The 24,754-nt window shown below is 38.7% G+C and overlaps 2 protein-coding genes across 4 annotated transcripts in view; one reads left to right on the forward strand and one right to left on the reverse strand.

The window, feature by feature from the left end:
- Nucleotides 1-12,211, reverse strand: part of LOC134213701 (small ribosomal subunit protein eS21) — a 29,313-nt gene extending 17,102 nt beyond the window's left edge. Inside the window, exons 1-4 of one of the 3 annotated variants that reach the window (XM_062692988.1) lie at nucleotides 12,079-12,178; nucleotides 11,938-11,996; nucleotides 8,830-9,021; nucleotides 8,709-8,763 (exon numbers count right to left, since the gene is read on the reverse strand). In XM_062692988.1, the coding sequence (XP_062548972.1) occupies nucleotides 8,754-8,763; nucleotides 8,830-9,021; nucleotides 11,938-11,987 (252 nt within the window). In that variant the 5' untranslated portion in view covers nucleotides 11,988-11,996; nucleotides 12,079-12,178 and the 3' untranslated portion in view covers nucleotides 8,709-8,753. Of the gene's footprint in view, nucleotides 1-8,708; nucleotides 8,764-8,825; nucleotides 9,022-11,937; nucleotides 11,997-12,078 lie in introns of those variants that run through there. The other 2 variants (XM_062692990.1, XM_062692989.1) reach the window with 2 other exon arrangements.
- Nucleotides 12,212-13,890: 1,679 nt separating this feature from the next.
- The window catches only part of LOC134218147 (ankyrin repeat domain-containing protein 29), a 655,185-nt gene continuing 644,321 nt past the window's right edge, over nucleotides 13,891-24,754 (forward strand). The window contains exons 1-2 of the mRNA XM_062697027.1: nucleotides 13,891-13,955; nucleotides 14,031-14,085. The gene's annotated coding sequence lies outside the window, so the exon portion shown is untranslated. The remainder of the gene's footprint in view (nucleotides 13,956-14,030; nucleotides 14,086-24,754) is intronic.

A 24,754-nucleotide genomic window follows, 5' to 3' on the forward strand; every position in this document is an offset into this window, starting at 1 on the left:
GATAGCAGAAAACTAGATTGAGGAAGCAGGTTACCTGGAGATCAACATTATCGAAACGCTGCGGTGACCGTCAATGAGCTCGCAAAGGCGACTGCTGCGGACCACACTGGAAGGTGCTTATGGACTACGGAAGGAAAGGAAGGATGCAAAAGAACGATTTGGTGTCGACCAACTGAATTCACGCAAAAGGGTGTCTGATGCGTGAATCCGAGTCTATGTTCCTCCAAACTTACGGTCCAAAGTTCTAACGAATTGCACTCAACCCATTTCGGTACAAGCCGACTGAAGTCGCTCGCTCGAGGATACGTTTGGTGGGAAATCGATAAGGACATCGAGGAAATGGTACGCAACTGTAGCAACTGTCAATCAACAAGAGCTGCACCTGCCAAGGCACCGACGCATGCTGGGAGGCACCAACGAAACCGTTTGAACGTGTGCACGTGGATTCGCAGGGCCGTTTAAGAACACTTCTTCATTGTGGGACGCCTCACACCAAATGGCCAGAGGTGCGCATTATGAACAAAATTACAACCAATCTACGATTCGAATTTGCGAGTATTTCGCTGCTATGGAATTCCGTCTGTACTGGAGTGACCACGGGTGCAGTTCACTTCTGAAGAGTTCCAGAGATTTTTGAAAATGAACGGTGTTTACCACAAAATGGGGCTCCGTATCATCCAGCAACGAATGGACAAGCGGAGAGATTTGTTCAGACGTTTAAAGCGAAGTTGAAGAGCTTACAGTGACGTGAGCTCGATGCATGCAGAGTTGTGCAACATACTACTTGCATATCGAAAACCATTCACCCTGCAACGGGTAAATCACCATCCATGATGTGTACAGCAGGCAACATACGTTCCGATTGGATTTGTTGATACCGGACAAGCGCTGTAAGCAAGGAAGGCGTTGGCAAGGTGCGTAGCATCTCTGAAGGGCAAGAGTTGCGGGGCGAGATTATCTCGATAAAGACAAGTGGAAGCGGCGTGATTTCGAGAAGCTCGAAAGCTGCATTATCACTCAACTAGACGATGGAAGAATAGCGACACATAGATCAGCTTAGGAAGTTGGTCCAAAACTGCTTAGTGGTCGTGATCATACACCTGTTATAACGAGGATGTACCTGCCGAAGCTGAATCTTCGGATATTCCTGAACCTATCACACCAGCCAGACCCACTGTGACAACTGAGGTACCGATGTCAAACTGATGATTTCCGTCGACCCGTTAGTGCAAGCCGACGGAGTTTCGGAACGGAATTATCGCAGCTGTTCCGGATCCAAGACCGCAATCGTCAACAGAGAACAGGTGAACCAGAGACCCAATAGAGAATCGCGAGGAGATCTGGTAGGGTCATCCGACCGCCCAACAGACTGAATCTTTAATATTCTCAGACAATTTTATTAACTATGGAACCTACATTGAATTCGACATGTGTTAGGGGAAGAGCTGTCATAAGTTACGCTAGTTTTCTACCTTTGTTAAATACCTTGAGACAGCTGTCAGTAGTCCCCGTGAAATGTCAAGATTTGCCAGTTGAGATCAAACAATAAAACGACTAGACACGTTTTGAAGTGAATCGTTTACTTAATGAATGGCGTCCCTCCTCCTAGAACCGTTATCAAGTACCGTTACAACAATTTGGCTTCACTTTGCGCAACTCTATATATAATTGACTCTGCTTTAAATGATATGAGTATATGAATCTACGGGATGACAAGTTACGCCATCTTTGTCACATCTTTTCTGAATCACCAATACGAGGTGACTGCGAATGCAACATAAACAATTGCGAGGGTGAAAATGATATAAAACGAACAAAATCATAAACAGTACCTTGTGCAACTCAGATTCTAAATAATTGAGCAAATAAGTTGAACATTCTTAAGTTTGAAGCATGGAATCGAGTGTAAATAGTTTTAATTGATAATTCGTTAAAATTTCTATTTTCTCGATTGTATCATGTTGATTATTGAGTGGTATGGGCGTTTTGCATCATATTCTCCTGTAAAACGTAGACATTCAAAATTCACGCACATACTATTGCAAAATCAGATTGGGTATTTGACACTGGGGATAAATTTATCCCCAAAAGAACGAACAGGCAAACCTGTCAAAATCCATAGTAAAAAATTGGATGTCGCTCCTCTGATATGAATCTTATGTGGCAGTACGATGGATACACTACGTGCAGGGAATCGCGAATGTTCCCCACCCGTAAACATCTTATAGACCGGACCAAAAATCGAACTCGCCATCTCCGGATTCGCAATTATTTATAAGAAGTCATTAAGAACAAGCGCATCGTAACTTGATATAAGTTCGATCAAAACAAAGTCGGTCAAGCAGCCCATGCCCAATGCTCAAGCTCAGATTTGTTGAAATGCACAAAATATTCCAGAAATTTTATTGTTGCCCCCTTAAAGTATAATTTAAATAATATTAAAAACAAATCCGAAGAGTTTCATATTTGTATCAGCTTAACTGCGTATCACCTTTATATAGCCCATTCAGATTAGGCCATTTAGCATAAGGGAGCATCCACAAACTACGTAACGCTCAGAGGGTGGAGGGGGGTTGACCAAAGTGTGACAATCCATACAAAAAAAAATCAATGATTCATACAAAAGTGTGACATTGGGGGGAGGGGGTTGAAAATAGCAAATTTTTGCGTTACGTAATTAATGGATCTTCCCTAACAAATAGCGTGTTAAAGTTGATAAAAAGAATCGAATGTATGGGGATCTGAATCGTTATTCTTAACATGATATGTATTATCATAAATGGCGTTATCATAATAGGCTATTAAAGATAACGTATAAAGTTTCCATTCCTCATATTTGGCGAACTTTTCTAAATTCCCGGATATTAATAATTTGACCATCCACAATAAAATTTTTCAAGCAAATTCAAGGCAAGCCATTGATTGTCAATCCATTAAATACCCGGCTGTCAGGCGCTCAAAATGTCAACACGGTTGTCATTCTAGTACTACTTTCCCGACCTGTTCTTTCTTTCTGATCCGCCATTGTGTCAAGTTTGTTGTCCGACGATTTGTCTGACTTAAAAAGTAAGATATTTGGGTAAAATACTGTGATTTCTGTACAGGTTTTTGGTGAAGAATGCTACCTAACTGAAATTTTATTTGCAGTAATAAAACATGGAGAACGACGCCGGAGAATCTGTTGATTTGTACTGCCGAGGAAGTGGTAAGTTTCGTGCAATGTTTTCGTCCGGGTTACAAAACATGTCGTATAATTATATTCAAAAGAGTGTATTGCAGAAAACAATGGATTGTGATAAGATTTAGATCAATTTTGCAAAATTACACATTTTCTTAAACACTAAAACATTAAACTTCTAAATCTATCGTATCTTTTTGGTTTGTTTACTTTCAACTCATTCTGTAATTCCGCAGGGCTAGTACCGAATCAGTTTTCTAACTGACCAGTCAAGCAGACCGACCTCAAAGTTGGATAGTAGGGTATAATGTCCAATAGTGGACCTTCAGCAAATTTGTATTACAGATAAACATTTTCTATAGATTTCATGGAAAACCTGTAATCGATGATTTAATTACATGCATACAATGTACAGTACCGTTCGATAATCTGCAAATGTTTCTTTCGTTAACGAGCCTGATACTAAGCTAGACGTCAAACGGTTGTCAATCGAGTCAATGCACAAAAGTGCATCTAAATGAGCGAGCACTGAGTTTCATCAGTTTGAAGTTTCCGATAATCAAGCTTTGCAATTATCGATGCAGTTAAAAGCATTGCAGTAATGACGAGTATCGAAGCTAGTAAAGTAAAAATGTTCATGTCCATTAATGGGAATATTTTCGGGGGGATTCATAGGGAAGAACATCCTGAAGCGGAACATTAAAATCAAATGAATTATCGATTATAAGGAAGCAATTTCCTATTATGGACCCACAGGGTGTCTACTATAGTATATGTAATTTATGAACTATAAGTGGATCTTTTAGTTACCTTTACATCGGGTCAAGTTGTATATGAAGTCTATAATTACACACTATAATAACGACGATAAACGAGAAGCGTAAACACATTGAAGTCACGAAAATAAGTTTATCACAACCTAATGATAAAGGTGCGAACCTGGGTGCTGCGGATTAGATCTATTCATGATTTCAACCTTTCAACCCAGAATCACAATTCTTATGCTAAAATAAGCCTCCTGTCGACTAATTCGAGGTGGCTCAAGTCGTTTTAGTGTTTTATACTAGCTTTGAAAAAAAACATATGAGATATAAACGCAAAAAGCATCGCAACAACTTCTAAACGGTAGCTTTGGTATGTCTCAGTCTTGTGAACATTGCGATTCGTTCCGTCTACGTTTTGACCTGTTAAAGTGATTTTCAACCTTTTATGTATAAAATACTATTTACCCTAAAAGTCGTTGTTTTTACAAAATTCTTGAATTCATGACAACTAGCGAATCTGTTTTATTATTATTCATATTCTTTTCCTGAACATTTAATATGATTGCTTAATGCGATTTACCGTTAAATTCTTAAAATTCAGAAGCTAAACATTTGTCAAATTTACACGTTAAGATTTCTTCAAACAAGTTATTCGAACAAAGAAGCATTAGTTTTCGATGATATTTGATGCTTACAAGAAACGACTTCCAAATTTGGTTCATTGCACCATACGTCTGTATGCTTTCACCATCGAGTGCATCGTAGTAACAAGTGAAATCAAAGCTCATTTGTTCGAATAACATGTTTGAAAAATCAACGTAAATTTATAATAATTTAAATTATTTTAGAATTTAATAAATCACATTAGCAATTTAGGGACTTTAGGGAAACGGTATTATCATTAAAAGCTCGAAAATCACATTAACATGGTCAAAACATAAACGAACAAATCGCAATGTTCAAAGACTTGAAGATATACCAACACGCACAAAACCTGCATTAATTCATGAGTTTACGGATTTTGCAATGGGGTAGCAAATGATTTCATATTTCAACAATATTCCATGCGAAATAGCATTGATGTATGTTCACATATCCATTGGGTCATAGTATCCATGTGTGAATTTGTATAAGTATGTGCCGAAGCATGATCATATTTCAAAATAAGCTGATTTTGCCATAAAGTATGTGTCGATTTTCCCGAGTGAAGAGCTTCCGTTTAGAGGTTGTTGTGATGATTTTCGTGTTATAACCCTTGTTAGATTTTTTTAATTTAAAATAGCCAAAAACTAAATTGACTTGAGTCCTTTAAACGAATTAGCTGAAAATTTGACAGGAGGCTTATTTTAGCATAAGATTTGAGATTCTGGGCTGACCGGTTGAATTTTAGATATTTTTGAAACAGAAGAGGTTTTGCGGATACAGTCGCTTTTCTGCTCTTTCAAGCGAGTAGAGGATATTTTGATATCAATTCCATAAGCAAAATGATTGTGCAGTTATTTGGCTGTCAATCATTTCCCGCTCTTCAAATTTCTTTCCCATGGTGAGACTTTACATGACTTTACGATGGTGTACGTACATTCCTGCTCTAATCATCTGTTGAATCTCGTGAAATTTCATAACGAGTGTGCATTCCTACTAATTTTCCACAAAACTCAAACTAAGTTTATTTTTTCTCAAATAATAACAATACTTCTAAATTAGGATCTGAAACGAACATAACCACAATCTTCAATGTTTGGCTCCGGCCGCTCCGGCACAATAGAAAATTTTGGCTTCAGTTTGACAACCAAATCGATTCTATTCGCGCCACCCAGGTGCGCGACGTAAAAATAGAACCTATAATCAAATGAAATTTTTGTGCGGTCTTTAATATGCTGTTATTGAGTTTATTTGTGGAATATTAGAGTCCCCAAAATTGACCCGTAACGCTGGGTAGACACCTTTACGTGGTGTGTTACGGGGTAAGATCTACCACGGTTCATCAGCACATGCAAATCCTGACCCACCGAATACCTTCCTCATTATCCAACCTGTGGTACTTATGAGGGTGTCGCTAAGTCGGTGTCTCTCGTTAAGTACCACATCAACACTTCCTTCCTCTCCCTAGTTACGGTGAAGATGGGCGTGGCCAGGAGTAGTAATACTCATGCTTTTGTTATTTTTGTTTAAGACTTCTTGATTTCTGATAGCATTCTAGATAAGAATCTCAACAGTAAAACACGAGTATCACTAGTGTCCAACCTACGAATTACACCGTAACAATGCTAATGCTATGCTAATATTTATCTTGTAAAAGTAGTGCGATTTCGTTTCAAAGAGAATAAAATATCTCAAGTCTGATTCTATGGTTTAGTAAACGTACTTCGCAATAATACAGCAAATCTCCGTATTCTGCTTCCATTTCCGTCAACATCATTTAGAATTTGTGGTTGTAGATCCCTCGCGTTGATGAAGTTTATTAACTTAATTACGAGCTTCAGTACTTCAGGAGTATTAATCGTTTCCCCACATAAAATTTCATAATGAAAAATGCAATGTTCGGGGAAGTATGTGATTGCTTCTTAGAAGTGTCACAATGTCATGGTTCTTTCCCTTCTTGCTGGTTCCATCAGTTGTAAGGCCACTTAAGTGTGTCCAAGCTCCTTGATACAGGTCTTAACAGCTCCTCTTAAGTCTTTTCCGGTAGTCGTTCCACTCATTGGGATCAAAGTTGTCAATTCCGCTGTGATTTATAGATGATCATCAACAGCTACCTGCATCATGTTGTCAACATCAGTATTACCATCGATTGGTAGAGAGTAGGATTTGAAGCAGGCGACTTACATCTCTACACCACGTAACGCAGTTTCCAAATCTTCTGCAAGATATTTTACTCACCGTATTCCGTCCGAGGCACTACTGAAGGAGACTTTTTCCTCAAGGCACACGATGCTGTCAATAGCCGATGTGCACCCCTTTACAAGTTCTCCGTTCTAGAATACACCCGATTCTTTTTTTACACGGTTGAGTTTTAGTCGATTATGACCTTTAGCGTCAATGAAACTATGAGTTCACCCCATGAAAAAATCCACAAAAAATCAAAGAAAATTTAGGTGGTATTTCAAAAGATGTAAAAGTTTAGGTGAATCGAGAAATCAAGAAATACCAACCGTGTAAAAAAAATATTGGGTGTAGTTCATTCGTTTTGCCAAAATCCCACTATGCAAAACTGGCCCATATTACATTTTCCGGCGTCGTTTTTGTCAGAGTGAATAGACTTTGTTGCTTCGATAATCCACTGTTCCACCAATAATTTCAATCAATAAAGAAGATTTAAATTAAATGAGCACCTTATCTCCTTTAACATTTATTATTTTCCTAGTTCAGTGTAAATATCGTAGAAGCTTGTCGTATGAAGTATTTTATACCACGATGCGCGGGCCACTAAAATGGAGCGGAGGGCCACATCCGGCCCGCTTGGCATACGTTGACAGAGGAGACAGGAGACAGAGGTGGGGCACCACACGATGCAATCACACTATTGTTCTTGCGCCAAGTGGTTCGCCAAATAACAATAGCTGGCACCGCCAGTGTAGGAGAGTATTGGGGCACATGCGGTCCAGTGTGTTTTTGTGCACAGGTGATGCATGAGGAGTACATGGAGATTTGAGGCACACGTGCACTTGTGTACGTCATGTGGGGGCGCAATGTCCAATAGTCATCCCCCGAAGTATTGTTTAATTGCGGGCCGGGGGAGTAACTGAAGAGGAAGGAGTTGGTTTTAGTAAATAAAAACCCTGATTAATCCACCTAGCGGTGATGGTGCCTTTCTCGTGCATTATAAAAATAGTATTTTGGCCATTACTCTTGAGCCCATAGTCCGATCTGGCCAATTTTCAATAGAAAACAATGGGAGAGTATTCTGCGTCGAATGCAACTTGTTGCGAGTAAATCGGTTAAGGATAAGTGCCTGGAAAATTAGTGACATTTTATTACTAATTTTTTCTATAAAAAAGTGGTATTTTGGCCATAACTTCCGAGCCCATAGTCCGATCTGACCAATTTTCAATAGGAAACAATGGTAGAGTATCATGCGTCGAATGCAACTTGTTGCAAGTAAATCGGTTAAGGATAAGTACCTGAAAAATGAGTGCCATTTTCTTATTTTTTTTTTTATAAAAAATGGTATTTTGGCCAAGTGGTATTTTTCAATAGGAAACAATGGTAGAGTATCCTGCGTCGAATGCAACTTGTTGCGAGTAAATCGGTTAAGGATAAGTACCTGAAAAATGAGTGACATTTTTTTTGGGTGGGTGCGCATAGACACAGACATCACCTCAATTCGTCGAACTGAGTCGATTGGTATATAACACTATGGGTCTCCGGGCCTCCTATAAAAAGTTCATTTCTGGAGCGAACATATAGCCTTTACGTATACTTTGTATACGAGAAAGGCAAAAAGTTAAAATGTTATTTTCTTTCAGATTTAAAATACATACAATGAATGATTCTTCCTTAGTTTAGCCCTAGGGGTCATACGCTTATTACGTAAGCATTTTTGAATCCCTCCCCCCCATGTAAGATTTTTGCACACAAATGATTTTTTATTTATATGGTGAGTAAGAAAATAACGGACGGGTTGCTTACGTAATATGTGTACGGTCCCTTACTAAATGGTTCCATCGATATCGAATAAGAAAAAGTTAACAGTATAATGGAAATTTGGACGAAAAAATCTTAAAGTCTAATTTGGGGTTTCATCGGACATGAAAAGGGATTACTGGTTAAGATTTTTCAACTGTTTTTATTGAATATCCTTCATACAGCATTTAATAGTTCCTAGAAATCAAAAGAAAGACAACACATTAGTATAAGCTTGATTTGCCAAATTGAATTAGTACTCACTTGGTCAACAGTCCGTCCTTCTTGGCGAGGCGAACGATACAATCGTCCGATTCGCCCATGCGGCGGATCTCACCGCAGATGGCGTACACTTTGGAGGTTTCCAGCATACGGCCGGTCTGTGGGTTCACGTCGACGATGTTGATCTGGATGGAGGCATGGTCCTTAGCGTGGATGATTCGGTTGCTGGACGAGCTGTGGACACAAAAAAAAACTCAGGTTAATCCTCCTAGCATTGGTGAGGTGACGACAGAGACCCAGAATGTCTAAACATTTAGATTTTTTCACTTGAATACAATTTTGGGGACTCCTAATATTAGCATAGCATTAGCATTGTTCGGTGTATTTCGTAGATTGGACACTAGTGATACTCGTGTTTTACTTTTGACATCCTTATCTAGAATGCTATCAGAAATCAAGAAGGGGAGTGGTCCTTGATTCCAGTCTTAAACAAAAATAACAAAAGCACGAGGATTACTACTCCTGGCCACGCCCATCTTCACCGTAACTAGGGAGAGGAAAAAAGTGTTGATGTGGTACTTACTTAACGAGAGGCCACCGACTTAGCGACACCCTCATAAGTACCACGGAGTTGGATAATGAGGAAGGTATTCGTTGGGTCAGGATTTGCATGTAGCTGGCAATGTAACCGTGGTAGATCTTATCCCGTAACACACCACGTAAAGGTGTCTACTTAGCGTTACGGGTCAATTTTGGGGACTCTAATATTCCACAAATAAACTCAATAACTGCATATTAGAGACCGCACAAAAATTTCATTTGATTATAGGTTCTATTTTTACGTCGCACCTGGGTGGCGCGAATAGACTCGATTTGGTTGTCAAACTAAAGCCAAAATTTTATATTGTGACGGAGCGGCCGGAGCCAAACATTGAAGATTGTGATTATGTTCGTTTCAGATCCTAATTTAGAAGTATTGTTATTATTTGAGAAAAAATAAACTTAGTTAGTGGTGTGGAAAATTAGTAGGAATGCACACTCGTTATGAAATTAAACGAGATTCAACAGATGATTGGAGCAGGAATGTACGTAAACCATCGTAAAGTCATTTAGAGTCTCACCACGGAAAAAGAAGCTTGAAGAGCGGGAAATGATTGACAGCCAAATAACTGCACAATCATTTTGCTTATGGAATTGATATCAAAATATCCCTCTACTGGCTTGAGAGCAGAAAAGCGACTGTATCCGCAGTAAACCTCTTCATGTTTTCAAAAAATATCTAAAATTCAACCGGTCAGCCCAGAATCACAAATCTTATGCTAAAATAAGCCTCCTGTCAAATTTTCAGCTAATTCGGATACAATTTCGAGGTGGCTCAGGTCAATTTAGTGTTTTTAATTTTTAAAAAATCTAACAAAAGAACGCCAAAAATCATCACAACAACCTCTAAACGGAAGCTCTTGGTATGCTCTACAAGTCTTGTGAACATTGCGATTTGTTCCGTTTATGTTTTGACCATGTTAAAGTGATTTTCGAGCTTTTAAGTGCATAGAAATACCGTTTCCCCTAAAAGTCATTGTTCTACAAAATTCTTAAATTTATGACAAACCTCTGTTAATTTTTTATATTATTATTCATCTTTTTTTCCTGTGCATTTGAGTAATATAATTGCTAATGTGTGATTTACCGTTAAATTCCTAAAAATAATTTAAATTAGTTATAAATTTACACGTTAGGATTTTTTCAAACATGTTATTCGAACAAATGAGCTTTGATTTCACTTGTTACTACGATGCACTCGATGGTTAAAGCATACAGACGTATGGTGCAATGAACCAAATTTGGAAGTCGTTTCTTGTAAGCATCAAATATCATCGAAAACCAATGCTTCTTTGTTCGAATAACTTGTTTGAAGACATCTTAACGTGTAAATTTATGACAAATGTTTAGCTTCTGAATTTTAAGAATTTAACGGTAAATCGCACATTGGCAATCTTATTACTTAAATGTTCAGAAAAAGAAGATGAATAATAATAAAATAGATTCGCAGTTGTCAGAAATTCAAGAATTTTGTAGAACAACGACTTTTAGGGTAAATAGTATTTTTATGCACTTAAAAGGTTGAAAATCACTTTAACAGGATCAAAACGTGAACGGAACGAATCGCAATATTCACAAGACTTGTAGAGCATACCAAGAGCTACCGTTTAGTAGTTGTAGCGATGCTTTTTTGCGTTTATATCTCATGTAGGATTTTTTTCAAAATTGAATATAGCCCAAAAACACTAAAACGACTTGAGCCACCTCAAAATTTCATCCGAATTAGCCGAAAATTTGACAGGAGACATAAGACTTGTGATTCTGGGTTGACCGGTTGAATTTTTGAAATCATGAATAGGTCTAATCCGCAGCACCCAGGTTCGCACCTTTATCATTAGGTTGTGATAAACTTATTTTCGTGACTTGCAATGGTTTACGCTTCTCGTTTATCGTCGTTATTATAGGTAATTGTAATTTATGAACTATACAACTTGACCCGATGTAAAGGTAACTAAAAGATCCACTTATAGTTGATAAATTACAATTACTATAGTAGACACCCTGTGGGTCCATAATAGGAAATTGCTTCCTTATAATCGACAATTCATTTGATTTTAATGTTCCGCTTCGGGATGTTCTTCCCTATGAATCCCCCCGAAAATATTCCTATTAATGGACATGAACATTTTTACTTTACATTGCATTTCTATGCATGTAATTAAATCATTACGATGTAAGGCAGGTTTTTCCCATGAAATCTCATAGAAAAATGTTTATGCTGTAATAATGCAAATATTGCTGAAGGGTCCACTATTGGCCATTATACCCTACTATCCAACTTTGAGGTCGGTCGTACATGACTGGTCAGTTAGAAAACTGATTCGGTACTAGCCCTGCGGAATCACAGAATGAGGTTAGAGCAGTAAACAAACCAAAAAGATACGATAGATTTAGAAGTTTAATGTTTTAGTGTTTAAGAAAATGTGTAATTTTGCAAAAATTACAGTCTAAATCTTATCACAATCCATTGTTTTCTGCAATACACTCTTTTGAATATAATTTAAACGACACGTGTTTGGAACCCGGACGAAAACATTGCACGAAACTTACCACTTCCTCGGGCAGTACAAATCAACGAATTCTCCGGCGTCGTTCTCCATGTTTTATTACTGCAAGATAAAATTTCAGTTAGGTAGCATTCTTCACCAAAAAACCGTACAGAAATCACAGTATTTTACCCAAATATCTTACTTTTTAAGTCAGAGCAAATCGTCGGACAACAAACTTGACACAATGGCGGATCAGAAAGAGAGAACAGGTCGGGAAAGTAGTACTAGAATGACAACCGTGTTGACATTTTGAGCGCCTGACAGCCGGGTATACTTAATGGATTGACAATCAATGGCTTGCCTTGAATTTGCTTGACAATTTTGATTAACGATTGAGGAATTCAAGACAAAATTTTCAAAACGACTTAGGGTAAAGTGCCCAATAGTGGACCCCCAACCAATAGTGGACCCTCCAGCCATTTTTTCATTATTACAGCTCAATGGAAACATTCTGCTATGAAATTCCATCGGGGGAACCTACCTTACAGTCCTATGATTTGATTACATGCATTGAAAATGCTATGGAAAGTAAAATTATATGATTTTTTACAATTCTATGAAAAATAAACACGAGAGTGTCCATTATAGGAATATTTTGGGGGGTCCATAATAGGGAAGAAGAACGTCCCGAAACGAAACATGAAAATCAAATGAAGGGTCGACTATAGGGAAGTAATTTCCTATTATGGACCCCTAGGGGGTCTACTATAGGGCGAATTCAGGCAGACTTTAAAATGTTAATTTCTAAGAATAATGTCGAGTATTTGAGCGTTTTATGTATGTATCGTGAAGAGGAGATGTAGAGCTTGATATTAGATATCACGCAAAATTAATATTTTGAAAATTTCCACTTCTTATGCCAGGAAGAGCAAAATTTAGCTACTAGGGGGTCCACTATTGGGCATTTTACCCTATCTGCTTACAAAGATTCAAGCGACGATTCGACGAATCCGATAGCTCTCCCACAGCTCTGAAAGTCTCTTGTATGATAGATACATTTTTGGAAAATATTCAAAAAATTGAGATAAGCTTCCGAATATGTAATTCAGAACTTTTTCCGTACCCTACATTAATCAGATTTTAATTACAATTTGTCTAGAATTTATTATAAGCATTTTAAAATTATCTCCCTATGCTGTACTGTAGGATCTGTCAAAGTTAACACCGTCGTGTCTTCTTCTTATTTTTACTTGGATTCGTCTACACTGAAAACCAAAACTACCCAAAAGTGGGTTGTTTGTACTCAAAACCGTGGTTTGGGCCAATAACTCAAATTTGAGTAAAATGACTTTTCTGACACTAGGTAGTTTGCCTTTAATCCCATGTAAACAATTTACCCAAAGCTGAGTTTAATTTATCCAAAGCGGACCTTGATCAACCCAAAATAGAGAATATTGAATTTACTCAAATTTGGGTTATTGGGCTGAGCAACCTCGGTGAGGTGTTTGCATCTTGCTCTAGTTTTGATAGCAATCATGGGAAAGAATGGGAAAACTACCCAAATTTGGGTAAATTTTTTCTGACATATTCTCAATAGTGCGTACATATATTGAACTCAAATTTTGGGTTGATTTATCTGTCCGTGTATACTTGCGAATCCGGAGATTCGATTTTCGGTCCGGTCTATAAGATGTTTTCGGGTGCAAACCTAGTTACAGTTGGAATGTAGAGCCATAGAAGAAGAAGAAGAAGAAGAAGAAAAAGAAGAAGAAGAAGAATAAGAAGCAGAAGAGCATAATTGCAAGATTTATCGTCTATCATTATCATTTAAAATTAGTAAATTAGAAAACACTATTTTCCCGGAAGCGAACACCATAATCTAGTACAACAAAAAATGCTGGCGGCATGTAGATGGTCGCTTGCACGCAAGTGATGTTTATACACATTGCATACTGGCAGGCGTATGAGGTTGCATTTTGTTGCACAATGCACCCACTTGTCAGCTGATAATAGCCCGAATCGGAATCAAATAAACGAAATTGTAAACATTTAGGCGTATAGAACAATTTAAATGCTAAGGTACTTCGAGATAAATGGTCTCATAACATAATCATAAAAATCCGTTGCCCAACTAAGAAAAAATCATTATTTCAGCAAAAGGCCAGTGCAATACTTGAGAAAGGAAGAATCTCAAAATTATGGTGAAAAGGTAAGCAACATTGAATGATATGTTTGGTTCTATGAATATGTTATTATGCGTGTTGTGTTTATTGTGTTTCGATTTTTGATTGATGCACATGATTATGTAAACATGCTTTGTGGGTCTCCAGTTGGTCTTGCGAAAAAGGCGAAGGATTACCAAAGGATTACCAATCCGTAGAAAGCGAGCTCGATTCTCGGTCTGGTCTAGGATGTTTCATGTTGTGGAAAACATTCTCAACTTTCTGGGTTTAGTATCTGGTTCTGCTCTTGCCGCACAAGATGCACATTCCTGCAATGGTATGTACAGAAAAGCTTCAATTAATAACTGTGGAAATGTTAAGAAGAGTGAACGGTGGACGGATTTTTTTTCTGGGGTAGTACGAGCACGTACGGCTGTTTTTCTTTGTCTTGTTAGCCCAAGGTTCCCTATACACCGGGAAGGGGCTGCCATCTTCGGGTCGGGTCAAATTTGTTTAAAGCCATCAGAGCCCATTGTCAAAACCCACCACATCCTAGGCAGACCCCACAGGACGCATCCTCTCACTCTAGCTGATGTAAGAAGGACAATAGTGCCCATGCTACACTACCAGCTAAGTACGCAACTCTTACCTGGCGATCAATTGTCATCGGAAGACCCGTGGAAGCGTGAGTATTAGAACTTGTAAGGACCAGAGCTATGTTAGGCGCTCCTTCCCGGATGTCAATTCCTCATTTTATAGCCCTATGCTGTAGCCGTAGTACAAATGCATTAGTTTTGAATAATTAAATAAAAATGAGTTCGCGTTAGATTGAACAAATCATAAATGCTATCCAATGAGCAACTTGAAGTAGCTCGAAGTTATTCTCATCCTGCTCATGCCCATTTGTTGACAAAAAAGAACAAGCAGGACGGGAGAAACTTCAAGCTACTTCAAGCCATTCATTTACATTACAACCAATTATAACCAATTGCTTCATATCGCATCATTGTAGGTATTTATTTTTCTATTTGAATCGGATGTGGATTGGATTTGAGTGGCTTTGAATTCGATTGAATTTTCATTGGATTTGGATAGGTTTTAGATTGAATTTGGATTGAATTTGCATTGGATTTGAATTGGATTTAGATTTGATTTGGATTGGATTTGGATATGAATTAGATTTGGATTGGGTTTAGATTGGATTTGAATTGGATTAGAATTTAATTTGAATTAGATTTGGATTTCATTTTGATTTCGATTAAATCGGAATTAGATCGAATTCGTATTGGATTTAGATTGAATTCGAATAAGATTTGGATTTGAATTAGATTTGGATTTAGATTGGATTTGGATTGGATTTGAATAAGCTTTGAAATTGAATTTTGAATTTAATATGGATTGTATGTATTTTAATTAGATTTGGATTAAATTTAGATATGAATTAAGTTTGGATTGAACTTGAATTGGATTAGTTCTGAATTGGATTTTGATTAGATGTGGATTGTATTGAACTTCATTCTATTTGCCCAAATATCGCACAACAAAAGAAGGCTATTGACCTCGTAAAGTTTGTTGTTCTCATCGAATCATTACTTAGAACGTTATCTAAAAGCTGGTATAGATTTTTGGGACAAAATAGTGACAAATATATGAATCGAGATTTGTCATTCGCGACCCATCATTTATCAGCCTACGACCCCCCCCCTGGTGGTCACGACCCACAGTTTGGGAACCCATGCTCTACAGACATGTTCGCTCTGCGTCCGTGGATCTGATTTGAAACTAAGCGCTCGCATGAGGCTTGACTTTGTTCTCATAACGGTGTGAATAATGACGAAATATTGATCAAAATGAGGATTAAGAACAAATCCCCTAAGTGGCAATAATTTGGCGTCTATGCTTGTGGTGCACGTATCCAATTTTCCGCGAGTGTTAATAACCACCAGACAGAAATTCATTTTTATGTATATATATAGATTTGTAAAGTGATACATTTTACTGTCGATATTTTACAATTAACAAAGTTAATAGCATTCATATTGTGTACACTAATTTACCTATATTTGCCTGTCTCTGGGGAGCCCCTTCAATCTGCTTGAGGTAGTAGCTCTTCTTTACCTCTACCTTGCAATTTGAAAAGAGCTCCTTCACCAAGCTAGCTTCACCAAGGAGTCGTATTCCAACGTCTGGCCTACCGATTCCGCATGCGGCAGGGTTTCCCACTGTGAATAATAGGATGTATCTCAATTTTAGATCCTTTTTAAAGCTCGAATTGTTCATGGTTTATAAAGAAATGGATACTTGCATTACTAATAGCTTAATCAAACTCCAGGCTTCATCACTTGATAGTGTTTTGATGTCAAAGTTCACAGCCTTAAATTTTACTGAAAAAAAAACTTAACGTTTCATGGCAAGATACATTATTATATCAAATGATAAAACTCGTGAATAGGCTATATTTTGTTTATGGCTATTTCATAGTCAATTGAATGGTTTCTAAGGCTGCAATAGCATGAATTTAAATCTAGAGTGATAAGAGCAGTGTTGGCGACGATTCTACACACTCGAACTGACATCGATACGAGGTTCTAAGTAGGTTGTCCAGATGGCGTTGGGTACCACTTAAATCACAATTTGGTTAATGATAATTTTGAAGAGCAATCACTTAAAATGTGTTAACTTTTTAGAAACCCAGAGGACTAGAATCCTTAAGAACTTGATTTTTCCTAACTGATTCTCCAGAGAGCTCCTAGAATCTCACACAAAAAAGCTTGAAGAACTCTCTCTGAATAGATGCAGAGGCGGATAGAAATGCTTGTAAGCTCTGCGGATTGTTTAAGAAATTGTTCATATATGGTGTGCTGTCCAAAAAGTGAAGAAAGGAGTTATCATCACTGCATATTTCATATTGGAGCAGAGCGGAATACAGGAGTTGTGCGATTATGGTCCCTATGAACATACAAGTTCCCAGTCGGAGGGAGTCCATCGTCTACTACGTCTACCATCGTCACCCATCTATTGCGAGCAGTGGATCGTCGGATTTGCAACCAATCGTGATTTCCCATGGAGTCTCAATTTCTGTAATGTGCTAAAGCACGAGCAGTGTTATAAAATGTCATTGGCATTCATTTGTATTTTTTCTCGAATCCTTTTCCAGAAGCTCAATAGAAAAATTTAATTTAAAATGTAACGAACTTTTATGCAACGTACACACCAGTCAAGCAGTTTGACGAACATTGACTCCGCCCTCAAGAAAACGCTCTGGTTGCTGCTTTGTTTGAACGTGTGTGAAGTTGTTCGAACAACCATTTGAAAGTTGGCGGCTCGGTTGAAAAAAATTAAAACGGTTTGATTTTGGTTTGAGTTGTCGGGGGTGGAGTCAAGGTTTGCCGAACATGTTTGAGCATTTGTAGTGAAGTTGCACAAACCCCCATATATATTTTGATTGTTGGTGCTCAAGTTGGCGCTTCGGTCGTTCGTGTGTGATATTGTTGGTCGAATAAATTGATTGTTCGTGCCGCTTTTGGTAAAACTTGATGGATGTTGGAATAAACGAGAGGTGGAGCAAATGTTGATCAATCTGCTTGACCGTGTGTACGTTCCATTAGGGCTTAAGGTTCAAATGTCATACATCAAATCGACTTCTTTTTCTTGCTGTTCGCTTCTTTTTCTTTGCGGAGAGCCTACTCATTCGCTCAGATCTGATTTTGAACAAAGTACACAAACATTTCATAAGGTATCAAACTCTATATATTTCCACAAAATATTACCGTCCTTTTCAATACCTGTACAGCGCATAGATTATGGCGATATGCATAAACAACCTCAAAAATTCGTCTGAGATTGATTTGATGGGCATCCTTCTTCTAATTACAAAATTTTCTACATGCATTTTACATGAATGTAAAATTATGATGCAGTTGACTACTTTCTCAACTGTTCGTCCAGATTCAATGGATTGTTTACATAACCATATGATCGGTCTTCTGTGTACATGAAAAGTGATGCCGTTTTAGCAGCACTTCATTATCAACACTTGAATTATGAAAAAATAAATAACCTGCGTTGCTTATGAATGCTTGCGTTTTCACAGTTCTAGCTCACATCCAATATTTAGTGTCAATGTATAGCATGAAACGCAAAATTTTCATAGATTATTGCTTGATGTTTACGTACATATTCGAGAAAACAAGCATAATATATAGAACAAATCAACACGCAACACTGAACGATGATTTTCGAGTATCTGCAAAGTATAAGAGAGCTCGAGAGTAAATCGACGGTTTCCCCTCCTGAAAAAATATTTTTTCAACTTTGCAATATTTTCTGCAAAATGCAGTTTTTTCAAATAATATTACGAAATTCATCCAGATGAAGCATCCCACGGATGTATTGATGTCACTACTATAGATAGTAGAATCTATAGATGAGCGAAAGCATGGCTGAGTCGTTTTTTTTGCCCGTGCACACGCGCATATGTCGTCACAGCCCTTAACGTTTCCATTGAAATCGTGACGTCATGCTCGTTTGGAGACACGTTTGACAGTTCGTTTGGAGACAGAGGATTTATCTTCGCTCATCTATATATTCCACTATCTATAGTCACCACTATATGTTGATGTAGTTTTAACACAAAAATGCTTCCCCGATTCAGCTGGGGAATACATTTTCTCCTCGGTGGGCGGATTTTTTCCTGGGGGCGGTACAAGCACGTGGCTGGTTTTCTTGTCAATGACTGGATGTCGGTAATTTGGGCCTTAAATGGTTCTATAGCTTCGTCTAAAAGGACATTGCTCAGTTTATTCAAAGTTAATTGCCTATACGCCGGGTATTAAGCCACCTGGAGTGGAATTTAATTACTATGTCTGAAAAAGAGGCTCGGAAGCCTCCTTTCTAGAGACTCGGAAGCCTCCTTTCTAGAGACTCGGAAGCCTCCTTTCAAGAGGCTTGGAAGCCTCCTTTCAAGAGGCTTGGAAGCCTCCTTTCAAGAGGCTCGGAAGCCTCCTTTTAAGAGGCTCGGAAGCCTCCTTTAAAGAGGCTCGGAAGCCTCTATTCAAGAGGCTCGGAAGCCTCCTTTCAAGAGGCTCGGAAGCCTCCTTTCAAGAGGCTCGGAAGCCTCCTTTCAAGAGGCTCGGAAGCCTCCTTTCAAGAGGCTCGGAAGCCTCCTTTCAAGAGGCTCGGAAGCCTCCTTTCAAGAGGCTCGGAAGCCTCCTTTCAAGAGGCTCAAGCCTCCTTTCAAGAGGCTCAGAAGCCTCCTTTCAAGAGAGCTCAGAAGCCTCCTTTCAAGAGGCTCGGAAGCCTCCTTTCAAGAGGCTCAGAGCCTCCTTTCAAGAGGCTCAGAGCCTCCTTTCAAGAGGCTCAGAAGCCTCCTTTCAAGAGGCTCAGAAGCCTCCTTTCAAGAGGCTCAGAAGCCTCCTTTCAAGAGGCTCAAGCCTCCTTTCAAGAGGCTCAAGCCTCCTTTCAAGAGGCTCAGAAGCCTCCTTTCAAGAGGCTCAGAAGCCTCCTTTCAAGAGGCCTGGAAGCCTCCTTTCAAGAGGCTCAGAAGCCTCCTTTCAAGAGGCTCAGAAGCCTCCTTTCAAGAGGCTCAAGCCTCCTTTCAAGAGGCTCAGGAAGCCTCCTTTCAAGAGGCTCGGAAGCCTCCTTTCAAGAGGCTCAGAAGCCTCCTTTCAAGAGGCTCAGAAGCCTCCTTTCAAGAGGTTAGGAAGCCTCCTTTCAAGAGGCTCAGAGCCTCCTTTCAAGAGGCTCCAGGCCTCCTTTCAAGAGGCTCGGAAGCCTCCTTTCAAGAGGCTCAGAGCCTCCTTTCAAGAGGCTCAGGAAGCCTCCTTTCAAGAGGCTCAGGAAGCCTCCTTTCAAGAGGCTCAGAAGCCTCCTTTCAAGAGGCTCAGAGCCTCCTTTCAAGAGGCTCAGAAGCCTCCTTTCAAGAGGCTCGGAAGCCTCCTTTCAAGAGGCTCAGGAAGCCTCCTTTCAAGAGGCTCAGAAGCCTCCTTTCAAGAGGCTCAGGAAGCCTCCTTTCAAGAGGCTCAGAAGCCTCCTTTCAAGAGGCTCAGAAGCCTCCTTTCAAGAGGCTCAAGCCCCCTTTCAAGAGGCTCAGAAGCCTCCTTTCAAGAGGCTCAGAAGCCTCCTTTCAAGAGGCTCAGAAGCCTCCTTTCAAGAGGCTCAGAAGCCTCCTTTCAAGAGGCTCAGAAGCCTCCTTTCAAGAGGCTCAGAAGCCTCCTTTCAAGAGGCTCAGAAACCTCCTTTCAAGAGGCTCAGAAACCTCCTTTCAAGAGGCTCGGAAGCCTCCTTTCAAGAGGCTCGGAAGCCTCCTTTCAAGAGGCTCGGAAGCCTCCTTTCAAGAGGCTCGGAAGCCTCCTTTCAAGAGGCTCGGAAGCCTCCTTTCAAGAGGCTCGGAAGCCTCCTTTCAAGAGGCTCGGAAGCCTCCTTTCAAGATGCGCGGAAGTCTCCTTTCAAGAGGCTCAGAATTCTTGTTTCAAGAGTCTTGGAAGCATACTTTCAAAACGCTCAGAAGCCCCCTTTAAAGAGGCTTGGAAGTATCCCTATAATGGGCTTACAAGTCTCCCTTCAAGATGCTCGGAAGCCTCCAATAGTCAAAAAAGTCATGTAGAATGATTGATGTACAAACTTACTTCGAATTGGAATTTTTCATATTTTGGAGTCATACTTATGTTAGTTTTTAGGGCCGTTTCTCATATATCTTATCTATGCTTATTTTCATTTACAGCAAAAACCAATAGGGGGCAAAAGTTCTAAGGGGCACCTCTAAAAAATCCCAAAATAATCCACCTATAGTGAGATTTTGACCCTTCCTTTTTTTGTTGGGGCGTAGAACCACTGCGTCCATTGAGTTGAACTTTTGTGGTATACCCCTGATTACTATTAACTATTCGCATCTTCTAGGTTGATCACCATTTGTCAAGTAAACAACCTAAGACGCGTATTTTTCCGGTCCAGTATAATTGAGTTAATAAAACCCACTACCTTTCCAGGATTTGCAGTCCAAATATCTCCTGGTTGCATAAAGCCACTATTTAGAAATTTAGATCTACCCTTGTACAATGAATCACAACTGCAAAGCAGATGTTTCGAGGTTTCACGTTCCATGTTACAGAAACGACATATATCATTCTGAATCTGGCCAATATTTTTCAAGTGATATCTGCTCGGGCAGTGTCCGGTTACTAGGCCAGTGAAGGTGCAAAGAGCTCTCAGCTCCAAGAGCTTTTCGGTTACTTTAACATTGGGAATTATAAATCTCTTTGATTGAGCACACTTTTCGGCAACCAACCAATTGGTCATCAACCTTTGTGCTTCCCAGGATTTTAATTCCATTTGTATGGTACAGTACCAGAAAGGTTCTGGTCCAATAAACTGTGTATTTGAACTTCGTTTCGCAAGCTCGTCTGCCTTTTCATTACCTCCAATGCCACAGTGCCCTGGAACCCAGTACAGATTTACGGAGTTCTCTTGGCACACCTTTCGCAATGAAAGAATGCAGTCCCAGACAAGTTTTGACGTACATTTAAAGCTACTCAACGCTTTGAGTGCCGCTTGACTATCTGTAAAAATACAAATATTTGCATATCTATATTTCCTTTCTACACAGATATTAGCACATTTCATTATAGCAAAAATCTCCGCTTGGAACACCGTTGGATAGTTTCCCATTGTCACTGAGATCGCAATCCCAGGGCCGAAGATTCCTGCACCCGTTTTTGTTCCTATTTTTGAGCCATCCGTGTAGAATTTTATGGAACCGTCTCGAACAGTGGGACCTCCGACATCCCAAACCATACGTGATGGTTCATATATGTTGTAAGGAATGTCATAGTTCTCCACAGGTTTCATCCAGTCTCCACTCATATTCATCACTGGCCCATATTGAAAATTTTGTGAAATACTCAAGTGTCCCACTAAATCGCCTGACTTGAATAACTTCAATCGTTTAAGTTTTTGCATATTCTTTTCCGCTTCCAACTGCGCGAATTCATGCAATGGTAGCAGATTAAGAATTGCATCTAAAGATTTTGAAGGGGTGCTGGTGCTACGCATCGCTCCCGTTATAGCAATGGACACTAACCTTTGCAGTTTTGTCAGCTTCTTCTGTGCAGTAGCCTCTTTTGGTTTTGGCCACCAGACAAGAGCAGCATATGTCAGTTTTGGACGAATAATGGAAGTATAGATTCACTTTATCATTTTTGGTCTTAAGCCCCATTTTCTTCCAAATGTTTTAGAGCATATCCAGACGACACTAGTTGCCTTTCGATCGCACACTCAATATGAGCATTCCAGTTCAGTTTAGAATCCAGAATGACTCCCAAGTATTTGACCTGTTCACTAAGCTGAATTTCTAGTCCTCCAAGCTTTAGAGCTTTTAGATCAAGTTTCCATTTCCTAGTGAATGGTACAATTACAATTTTTAACAGATTAATACTAAGGCCTTCCTGAATACACCACGATTGAGTAAAATTTAGAGCCCATTGCATTCTTTCAGAAATGATATTGTCGAATTTCCCCCTCACTATGATTACAATATCGTCAGCAAAGCCTACAACCTCGAAACCTTTTTCCACAGACAAACTGACGTAACACTAGAGAAAATAACATGCTCGCAAGATGGTGGTAGAGGAGTTGAGCGATGGATTTTTCAGAAAAATGTTCAAGCTGTTACGTCTGATTGTCTGTGCTTTTTCTTTCAAGCTTCCTACACGGTTAGAAAAAAGTACCTAATTTTAGGTACTTTTTTTCTCTTGCATCTCCCTCCTTCTTCCCTTTGTTGACATTAAATGAAGAGCAAAACCACTCAACAAGGGCTGTAAAGTGTAGTAACTCAATGTTAAATAATGTCATGTTTACAAAAGCTGATTGAAATTTGCCTAATTTTTTATTAATTTATATTTAAAATTAAGTATATTTTACTTAATATTGAGTGAATTTTACTTAATTTCAAGGAAAAATTACTTAATTTTGGGTTCCCACACTGAACCCCCGATTTGAAAGAAAAATACCTAATATTAGGTACTTTTTTCTAATTGTGTAGAAGATCGTCTACAACTAAGGACCACATTAGTGGTGAGCTGTAGTGAGTAGGGACGTTCCGATACTTCAAAATATCGATATTTGATTCGATACGATAATCGAATCAAAGTATCGATATCACCGATATATTGGAATGAAAATATCGATATATCGGAAAATCATATGATATTTCAGAAATGAGAATATTTAGAATATATTTGTTATAGTTATTAGATTTCTTTTCGTATTAACGTATTACCCCTTTACAATAATGATTGGAATTGACTTTTTTCTCTATTACTTAATCCAATCTGCTTCTATAGTGTGCCAGTCCAACAATCTTCGGCAGCGGCGTTCGTGGTAGTTTTAACCGGTAGTGGCGGTGTTTTTTTGCATGGCTCTGACCTTTTTTTTCGTTCGCTCGAAGAAAAATCAACTGAAGTTTTGAGAAATTTGCTGAAATACCATTGACATTTTTTTTCTGTATTTCTCTTCGGGTTACTCTGATTCTTAACAACAGAAAATTCTCTCTTCAGAATTTCCACGTAAGTTTTTTCTTAATTTAATTAAAAAATCAGAATGTTTACGGAAAAATCCATTGGAATATTCTTAGGATTAGAAAAAGGATATTCTCTTTCACGAAAAATTATCTTTTTGTTTCACATGGAATTCCCAGGAATAACGGCAAGAAATTCTCTTCGTTTTTTGGACATTCTTCAAAATTGATTTTCAGGATATTCTCTTTCATTCCTGAGGGGCATTCTTTTGAATTTCGGAAGAAAATTTTCATTTGTTTTCCAATTCTTTTAAATTCTCATTTCCACAAATCTCTTTCTAATTTCTAAAGTTATAATTTATCAAATTTATCACGTCAAATGTATAATTGAATTCCCGTAAGGATTCAAGGACCAGCGGCATGACAGTTGTTGCCCAACGGCGTGTCAATGCAAAATGTCGAGTAGCCAAAACTATTTGTGATGGCAGCGCACACCACACACTATCCATTTTGAAGTATTTTCTTTCACAAAATATAATGCCATTTGTTCTGATTCAATATATCGATATCAAAAGGAAAAATATCGATATGACCGGTATATTGAAAGCAAAATATCGATACAAAAATATCGGAAACAAAAATATCGATATTCCGAAGTTTCGAAGTTTCTTTTCTCCATGGCACGATCCATTGACGAATAAGACTTGACTAGTCGAGTCAAGTACGAGCCACTGAAGACGACCACACAGTTGTGATCGAAATACGTATCTGCAAAGATAACGAAAATTAACTGGTGGAATTAAATGGACAGTACTTAATTCGTCTTAGACGGTTGAATACATTTCACTAAAAGAGCTTTATATATTTTTCTGATCTATGACTTTCAACCGAACCACTTGTTGTTGGGTCTACACACATAATCGATCCAGGAAAATGGGTTTCCATAATCAACTTTAATGTTTCACCAGAAGATCTTTTGCAAGTGCCCTCTGAAGTCTCGCGACTTCTGGAGTATTGCTAATATTTTCATACGTTTGAACCCAAGATCTTCTTTTGGATTTTCTTATTTCGTTATTGTACTCAGTAAGTGCACTCCTATACGGAGTCCAATTCGAGGTTCTTTTTGCTTTATTAAAAAGTTTACGATAAGTCTTCCGCAGTTTTTCCAATTTTGAGTTCCAACACGGAACGTCCCTGTTAGAGGA

This window comes from Armigeres subalbatus, chromosome 2 (assembly GCF_024139115.2).
Source record: "Armigeres subalbatus isolate Guangzhou_Male chromosome 2, GZ_Asu_2, whole genome shotgun sequence".
Taxonomy (NCBI): domain Eukaryota; kingdom Metazoa; phylum Arthropoda; class Insecta; order Diptera; family Culicidae; genus Armigeres; species Armigeres subalbatus.